The sequence below is a fragment of the Cebus imitator genome, unplaced genomic scaffold, assembly GCF_001604975.1.
Source record: "Cebus imitator isolate Cc_AM_T3 unplaced genomic scaffold, Cebus_imitator-1.0 Scaffold33, whole genome shotgun sequence".
NCBI classification, from domain to species: domain Eukaryota; kingdom Metazoa; phylum Chordata; class Mammalia; order Primates; family Cebidae; genus Cebus; species Cebus imitator.
The window spans coordinates 699,153-708,635 of NW_016107348.1; the positions used below are offsets into that span (position 1 = coordinate 699,153).

General features: G+C 39.3%; 1 protein-coding gene and 1 long non-coding RNA gene across 2 annotated transcripts in view; one reads left to right on the forward strand and one right to left on the reverse strand.

Moving 5' to 3' along the window:
- Positions 1 to 9,483, forward strand: part of TDRD5 (tudor domain containing 5) — a 90,944-nt gene that overhangs the window by 69,992 nt on the left and 11,469 nt on the right. Inside the window, exons 14-15 of the mRNA XM_017524431.1 lie at positions 5,860 to 6,042; positions 7,070 to 7,210. Coding sequence (XP_017379920.1) covers positions 5,860 to 6,042; positions 7,070 to 7,210 — 324 coding nt within the window. The remainder of the gene's footprint in view (positions 1 to 5,859; positions 6,043 to 7,069; positions 7,211 to 9,483) is intronic.
- The window catches only part of LOC119470522, a 77,707-nt gene that overhangs the window by 4,769 nt on the left and 63,455 nt on the right, over positions 1 to 9,483 (reverse strand). The window lies entirely within an intron of this gene.

The window sequence follows — 9,483 nt, forward strand, 5'->3', positions numbered from 1 at the left end:
CACCGCCACCTCCGCCTCCTGGGTTCAGGCAATTCTCCTGCCTCAGCCTCCTGAGTAGCTGGGATTACAGGCACGTGCCACCATGCCCAGCTAACTTTTTTTTGTATTTTTAGTAGAGACGGGGTTTCACCGTGTTGAGCAGGATGGTCTCGATCTCTTGATCTCGTGATCCACCCGCCTCGGCCTCCCAAAGCGCTAAGCTCTGGGATTACAGGCTTGAGCCACTGCGCCCGGCATATTTGTTATTTTTGGGGGTGAAAACAGTTTTAAAAAATCTCTTCTGGCAATTTTTAAGTATACAATATGTCTCCATTAACTGAACTTACCAAGATGTATAGCAGATCTCTTGAACTTACTCCTCCCGTCTACTGAAATTTTGTGTCCTTTGACCAAAATCGGCCCAATTCCTCCACCTCCTACCCTCTGGTAACCGCTATTTTATTCTGCTTTTTCAGATTCCACGTGTAAGTGAGATGGTGTGCGATATTGGTCTTTCTGTGTCTGGCTTCTTTCATGTAACATAATGTCTTCCTCGTTCATCCATTTTGTCACAAATTACAAGGTTTCCTTCTTTTTAAAGGCTGAATAGTATTACGTTGTGTATATATACCATGTTTTATTAATGTATACTTTGTACAGAGTGATACTGTCCTAATAAAATGAGTTGGAAGTATTCACTCATCTGTTTTCTGAAAAAGATTACATAAAATCAGGTTCTTTTTCAGGGAGAGAAGTTAATTTTTAAAATGTTTGGTGTTACCTTATAAAACCATCTGGTCCTGGAGACTTTTTTCCAGAAGAATTTAAATTATAAAGTCAATTGCTTTAGTAGATATAGGATTATTCAAATCAACTTAGTTTATTCAAATTAGATTATTAAACTTAGATTATTCAGATCTTAGTTTAGTCTTGGTATTTTGCGTTTTTTGAGGAAGTGACTCATTTAAGTTATAAAATGAGGAATTGGTTCACTTCATCTAAGTTGTCAACTATAAGTATAACATTGTTTATAGTATCCCCTTATTAACTTTTTGTTATCTGCAGTGTCTCCAGTGATAATCTCCTGTTACCTTCCTGATATTGGCAATTTGTCTTCTCCCCTTTTCGTTAGTCTTACTAGAAATTTATCCATTTTAATGAACTTCCCATTCCCGGAGAATAAGCTTTTGTGTCATTGTTTTTATCTGTTGTCTTTGTTTTCAAGTTCATTGATTTATTTTCTTTGGGATTATTTTTGCTTTCTTTTTCTGTTTTTTAAGATGGAAATTTAATGAACATTGTATTTTTATTTTCATTCAGTTCAAATATTTTATAACTTATTTTGAGATACTATCTTTGACACATGAATTATTTGGAAGTGTGTTGTTTAATTTCCAGGTGTTTGGAAATTTTCATGTTAACTTTCTGTTACTTATTTCCAGATTAATATGGCCTTGGAACGAACTTAGTATGATTTCGGTTCTTTAAGTTTGTTAAGGTTTGTTTTGTCAACACAGGATATGTCTGGCTTGGTAAACACCCATGTGCCTTTGGAAAAAAAAAATATATTCTGTTGTTGGGTGGAGTGTTCTATAAATGTCAGAGCCAGTTGATTGGTGGTATTGCTGAGTTCTTCTGATACTTGCTATCTACCAATTTTGTTGATTACTGAGAAGAACGTTGAAGTCTATAACTATAATCTTGGATTTTGTTTATTTCTCTTTTCATTTTGTCAGTTTTTTTTTTTCTTGTGCATGTTGAAGCTCTATTCTTAGGTGTTATCCATTTAGGATTCTTACATGTCTTAGTGAATTGACCCTTTTATCGTTATGATATGTCTGTCTTTATTCACAATTACTTTTTGTGCACTGCAGCCTACATAATCTGATATCAGTATAGCTATTCCAGCTGTCGTGCACGCGCACGTGTGTGTGTGTGTTTGCCTAGTATACTTTTTTCCATCCCTTTTTTGGAGGGGGAGGGGTGGGCAGAGCTAGGTGAGGTTTTATTTTGGACAAAAAAAAAAAAAAAAATTGTTTTGCAGCTGGTGGCATGGACAAGGGGGGCTCCCCAGGCAGTAAACTCCCCTGTGGGTGGGGTGAGGGCTAGGGCTGAGCCTCAGGTGGGTCTTCTTTTTCCCATGTTCCCTGCACAGGGGCCTCCCTCTCTGGCTCTGGGGCAGCCTCAGGAGGGGCAGGCTGGGAGGGGCTGCCACAGCTCTTCACTTGGGCAGGACATTTGAGGACTCCAACACCAGCTTCCCATTGCGGGTCTCAATCTTCTTCACAACCATGGCCCTGGTGGTGCTGGTGCGGCTGAAGGAGCTGGAGCCCAGGCCATAGCTGAGGCCAGGGCTTGTAAGGGCCCACATAGGCGGAACGTAGACCACCTGCATAGCTGCTAGTGGTCTTTGTATGGATACTCATGTTCTGCATCCCAGACTCCAGCTGGCTCCCCTTGCCCTTCAGCAGCTTCCTGTAAGTGGCGATCTCGATGTCCAGGGCCAGTTTGATGTTCATCAGCTCCTGGTACTCACGCAGCTGCTGCGTCATGTCCTGCTTGGCCTGCTGCAGGGCGGCCTCCAGTTGGGACAGCTTGGCGCTGATATCCTTAACGGCCAGATCCCTGTGCTGTTCGTTATCTGTCATGGCGGCCTCCAGGGAAGCCCTCTGGCCTTTGAGGCCCTCAATCTCAGCCTGGAGCCAGCTGATGTTCCAGTTCATCTCAGAGATCTCAGTCTTTGTATGCTGCAGGTCATCCCCATGCTTTCCAGCCAGTGTCTGCAGCTCCTCATACTTGATCTAGTATGTGGTCTCAGCCTCAGCCTGGCTGCTGTTGGCGATCTCCTCATACTGTGCCTTGCCTCAGCGATGATGCTGCCCATGTCGGGGGAGGGGCTGTTGTCCATGGACAGCACCACAGACATGTCCGGGATCTGGGACTGCAGCTCCCACATCTCCTCTTCATACAGCTGCCTGAGGAAGTTGATCTCATCAGTCAGCCCTTCTGGGCAAGACTCCAGCTCCACCTTGTTCGTGTAAGCTTCATCACATCCTTCTTGATGAAGACAAATTCATTCTCCATTTCTGTACGTTTACTGATCTTATCCTCCTACTTGTTCTTGAAGTCCTCCCACCCGTCCCCATGTTGCCAAGCTCCACCTCCGCTTCAGCTTCTCCTGGCCCAGTCTCCAGCTGCCGCCTAAGGTTGTTGATGTAGCTGTCAAACAGGTTGCCCATGTTGCTCCGAGCCATCTTCTGCTGCTGCAGGAGGCTCTGCTTGGTCTCCAGCATCTTGTTCTGCTACTCCAGGAACCTTACCTTGTCAATGAAGGAGGCAGACTTGTTGTTGAGGGTCTCAATCTGCTCCTTCTCCTGGGTGCACATGGGGTGGATGTTGGGGTCCACCTCCAGGTTAAGGGGACTCAGCAGGCTGTGGTTGACCATGATGGTGGTGATGCCTCCCATGCCACTGACCCCACCATAACCTGCACCCAGGCCACCCCAGAAGTTGCTGCTGCCCACTTGGAGGAGGCTCAAGGAGCTGATGCGGGCACTGGGCCCACTCGTGTAGGAAGGCCCGGGGACCAGAAGTGGCCACTTTGTAGGACTTCTGGGTCACCTTGATAGACATGGTGGAGGCAAGAGTGGAGGCAGGTGGGCTGAACCAGATGCAGATTCCAGAAGGACCAGAGAAGCTGCTTCTTTCATCCTTTTACTTCTAACCTGTATCATTGTATTTGAAATTCCTTGAGACAGCATATAGTTTGTTTGTTTGTTTACTTTATTTACTGAGATAGAGTTTTACTCTTGTTGCCCAGATTGGAGTGCAATGCTGCGATCTTGGCTCACCACAACTTCTGCCACCTGGGTTCAAGCAGTTCTCTTGCCTCAGCCTCCTGAATAGCTGAGATTACAGGCATGTGCCACCACACCTGGCTAATTTTGTATTTTTAATAGAAGCGGGGTTTCTCCGTTTTGGTCAGGCTGGTCTCAAACTCCTGACCTGAGGTGATTCACCCGCCTCAGCCTCCCAAAGTGCTGGGATTACAGGCATGAGCCACCACACCCAGCCTAGTTTGATTATTTTTTTACTCCACTCTGACAATCTGAATTTTAATTAGTATGTTCGGACCATTTATGTTCATTTGGTTATATATATGTTTTTATTTTAGATCTGCCAGTTTATTTTTCTGTTTGTTCCCTGATTTTCATTCATCTGCTTTCTCTTGCCTTCTCTTAGGTTATTTGAACATTTTTCAGTATTCCACTTTACTATGTTTTTCATTATATTGGTTTGTATAGTGTTTTTAGTGGTTACTCTAACAATTACAATTGTCAATCAAGATTGACTTTTACCACTTTGGTATGTCAGTGTCTTGCACTACTATTTAAGTCTTTTACCCATTCCTTCTTCCTTTCTGCTATCTTTATCTTATATATTACACCTTTGACATAAAATTTATGTGGATTAATCATTGACAGTTTATGATGTTACAGTTTTTGCTTTCCATCTTCAAAAATATTCTTTAAAAGTTCAAGAGGAGAATATATATCCAGATATTTATCATTTCTGTTGATTTTTTCCTGATGTTACAGGTTTCCTGTTGATATCATCTCCTTTCTGTCCAAAGAGCTTCCTTTAACATTTATTTTAGAGTAGATTTGCTGACCATGAACTCTGTTTTCTTTATTGAGAATATATTTATTACTTCATTCTTGAAGGATATTTTGACTGTACATAGAAACCTGCATTGCCAGATGTTCTCATTTAGCGCTTTAACAGTTTTCTTCTTCTTCTCTCTGGCCTTCATGGTTTCTGATGGAAAATCCACAGTAATTGAAACTCTTTTTTCTTTATAAGTAATGTTTTATTTTTCTTTGGCTACATTCAAGATAGTTTGTCTTTAGTTTTCAGCAACTTGAGTAGATTCTGTCGCATGGATTTCTTTAGGTTTATCCAGTTTGGGTTTTGTTGAACTTCTCGAATCTGTAGTTGTATGTCTTTCACCAAATTTTGGATATTTTTCAGCCGTATTTCTTCAGATTATTTTTCTGCATTATGCTCTTTATGTTCTCCTTGTGAGACTCTGATGACACAAATATTAAATCTTTTGGTATTGTTCCACAGTCCCTGAGGCTCTGTTATGGATTTTTTGTTTGGTTGTTTTTGTTTTCAGTCTTCTTCTTTTGTTTAGATTTGATAATTTCTATGGATCTGTCTTCAGTTCATGCATTCTTTTATTTCTGTTCTGCTGTTCAAAAGAGGGCCAGGGATCTCAATATTCATTATAAACCCTTCATTTCATTCCTTAATAATTTTTTATTTTGCTTGCTCCATCCTCAGTTTTACCATCCAGAATATTTCTGGTCTTCTGGCAGATAGAGGAGATATAGTTGCCCAAGTCCTTGGAACAGGGGAGGGTGTCTGGAGATCTAAGTCCTACCTACACAGACTTTCAGCCAGTGCACTTGTTTTCTTTCCCATTTTACTCCCTCAATTCCAAAAAACCTTGCAGTATATATTTCTGAATTTTTAAGGTATATATGGTATAGATTTGGGTTGCTTCTCAATTTTTTCACCACAAGCTCAGGATTCCACCTTCTCAGGACTGCTTAATCGGTTGTCACTTGTCTGCGTTCGTTTTCCCAGAAAGTAGATGTGCTTTCTCCTCTTCTGTTCTCTTTGACTATGAAGATTATGTCTTAAATCTCTATATTATTCTTTCGGTGGCATTTCAGGAGGGAAAGTAATAAATTGTGTATTCAAACTGTCATCTTTACCTGGAGTCAGGAAAAAACTATAAAACCTAAATTTTAAAAATGTGCTCATATAGGAACTGTAAATGATAATTTTTCTTTGTCTTCTGTTACATTTTAGGATGAGATCCCCACTGGAATGCCATGCCTGGAGTCAGTGACCATAGGTGATGATATTTGGGATGAGAACTGGTTACCTGTGCAGGCTAAGATGGGAAAAAGAGGTGATGCTGCCTCCTGTCTGTTTACTGCAAGCCTTGGTGGAAAGAATCAGTATTCATCATGTAAAGAAATGCCACAGAAGGTTAGATCCTTGGAAAAATAGAAAGCATATCAGGCCAGGCACTGCCTCTCAAGCCTGTAATTCTAGCACTTTGGGAGGCCAAGGCAGGTGGATCACTTGAGCTCAGGAGTTCATGACCAGACTGGGCAACATGGTGAGACCCTGTCTCTACTAAAAATAGCCAGGCATGGTGTTGTGCACCTGTGTTCCCAGCTACTTGGGAGGTTGAGGTGGGAGGATCAGTGCTTGAGCCTGGGAACTGGAGGTTGCAATGAGCAAAGATCATCCCACTACACTCCACCAGCTTGAGTAACAGAGAAAGACCCATTCTCAAAAAAAAAAAAAAGAAGAAAGCAATCAGTACTGATTTAATTTTCTATGTCTCAAGAAAGCTGTCTATTCTGGAATTCGAAAGGACTTATCAGGCCATAATTCAAAAGAATACATGATTTTAAAAAATGGTAGTGGTATGTAGGGGGACAGAGGATTCATCATGGGATAATATACCATAGGCCTATGTTTGCATATCCATCCTTTTAATCATTGTGATTTTTGTTTTATCAGCCCCTAGTCAAGGCCCTTAGGATCTGTAAATAAACCATTTTTTCTAATTTTACTATTGTTGCTTTAGCATTGTAATACAACCTCTGGATTTCTGGACTCAGCATATTTGCTAATATTAGGCCTAACTATATGTATTTAAAATATATTTCCCACTGGCTGTAAGAAGAAATATCTGAAGTTTTTCTCCTTCATGTTTGTGCTGTTTGACTACTAGATGATCATGAAAAAAAATCTAGCCATGAAAAAGATATTAAAGACTACAAAACAGTTGTGTTTATTTTGGAGATCCATGAGTTCAGAGTTCAGGATACTGGGTATGAACCAATAAAGCAAGGAGGAAAGTCACACTGATAGAGAAAGTTAATAAATACCTTTTTGTTTAATATGCATTGCTTTCTTGCATTGATCTTGCCCAAGTTATCCTCTTTTTGGATCATGTGGCACTTTATCTCGACTGTCTATTGTTGCCATTTTTTCATTATAGGATTGGTGTTTTTCTACACCCAAAGATACATGGGATGATTCTTGGCAGCCTTCAGGCCTTGTAAATGGAACAAAAGTAGTTCATAAACCAGAAGGACTGGGTGCTCAAGAAAAAAATACTGGCACAAACAAGATTCAAAAGGTAAATGTCTAATGCAGATTATTGGGGCAGGTTTGCATAAGGAAGTCCTTCCATTTTTAGAAAGCAAAATTGTCTCAATTTACATATTTTGATATTCTCTGCTCTTAACAGGTTGCTGTAGCTGTTGTTGTTTATGTTAGATTTGAGTTTTTGGGCTTTGTACTAGAGTTATGAGTGGATTTGCACCCCAGAATACTTGTGGTTAACGACCCCTCTCCTAGCAGTTGTAGAATTACATATATATAAAATGTATGTTGATTTTTAAGTGAATTTTAACATAATTCCTTATTGCTTCAGAAGAAAATCCTGAGCCTAGAATTTTAAAAGATTAAACCTCTCTTAGGGAGGTAGAAAATTGGGATTTTTCTATAACTTAGTCATAATTGTAAGCTCTTTATCTGTTACATAATCTAGATTAATTTCTTCTTTCTCATTGCTTTGGCAGGAAGCAGTAATCCTGGCATAGAATCTGTTTGTTTCATGTTTCTTGAATATATTACAAGCGTCCTGAAAACAGCAGGGCAGTTTGTGTGAATCATGAAATTTGGCTGCCAGGCCTCTTTAGTTTGGTGTGTTGCATTGAAAATAAAGAGTGTAAGTTTAGAAGACTTGTTGAAAACCAGATCTAGGGAAGATGAACCTTCTAAGTGATACATTTCGTTCAGACCGTGGTTACTTTGTATGACAGCAATGATAAAGTCATTCTGTATTTCATAGAATGGTCTCCTCCAGAAATGTAGATTACTTAATAGCATGAATTTAATTTTAGGATAAAGTAGGTTTTTATATTTTGTTTCTCATGTTTTTTTTTTCTTTAAAAAAAACAGCTTTATTGAAAGATAATTGATATACCATTATAATTCACTATTTAAAGTGCACAATTCAACGTTTTTTTGGATACAGAGCTAGCTATGCAGCTATCACTACAGTCTATTTTAGAATATTTTCATCACCCTTCCAAAAAAAAAAAAAAAAAAAAAAACCACCCATGCCCATTAGCAGTCATACTCCTTCCCCGTCCTCTCACAGCCTTAGGCAGCTACTTACTAATCTGCTTTCTGTCTCTACATTGTTTTCTGTTAAATGACACACGGCATGTGGTTTTTTTTGTGAGTGATTGTCTTCTTTCACCTAGTGTTAATGTCTTCAGAATTCATCCTTGTTGTAGCATGAACCAGTACTTCATTCCTTTTTATGGCTGAATAATATTCCCTTCTATGATATACCACATCTTATTTATCCATTCATCAGTTGGTAGGAATTTGGGCTGCTTTCACATTTTGGCTATTATGCTGCTGAGAATGTTCAAGTATAAGGTTTTGTGTGAACATGTTTTAGTTGTTCTTAGAGATACAACTTTAGGAGTGGAATTTCTGGATCATATGGTAATTCTACTTTTAACATTTTGTGGAACTGGCATACTGTTTTCCAAAGTGACTGCACCATTTTATATTCCCCCCAGCAGTGTATGAGGGTTCCAGTTCTCCGTACTTCACCAACGCTTATTACCTTTTGATTTCGGCCATGCTAGTGGATATGAACAGTGTCTCATGATGGTTTTTATTTCCATATCTCTGATGGCTAATGATGTTGGGTGTCTTTTTGTTTGCTTATTGGTGATGTGTCTTCTTTGACAAGATATTCAGACCCTTTGCCCATTTTAAAAGTAGGTTGTCTCCTGTTACTCAGATGTAATAAGAAAATACAAGTCTCTTACCAGATATATTTTCAAAATTTTCTACTATTTTGTTTTTTTTTTTTTTCACTTAATGGTGCCCGTTGCAGCACGAAAGTTTTTTTTTGTGTGTTTTTTTTTTTGTTTTTTTTTAAATAAGATCCAATAGATTTTTGGTTGCTTGAGCACTTAGTATCCCCTAATAAGCCATTGCCTGACCCAGGGTTACAAAGATTTGCACCTGTGTTTTCACCTAAGCATTTTATAGTTTTAGCTCTTAAATTTAGGTCCTTGAACCATTTTGAGTTAATTTTTTATGGTGTGAGATAGAGTCCAACTTTATTCTTTTGTATGTGGACATTCAGCTGTACCAGCACTAGTTGTTGAAAGGATAATTCTATAAATAGTCTTGGCTTCCGTATTGAAATAGTCTTGGCGTCCTTATTGAAAATCAGCTGACATAAATGATTGGGTTTATTTCTGGATTCTCAACTCTGTTGTCTGTATGTCTGTTCCTCTACCCGTGTCACATTGTCTTGATTACTCTAGCTAATTAGTAAGTTTTTTTTTTGTTTTTTTTTTTTTTTTTTTTTTTTTT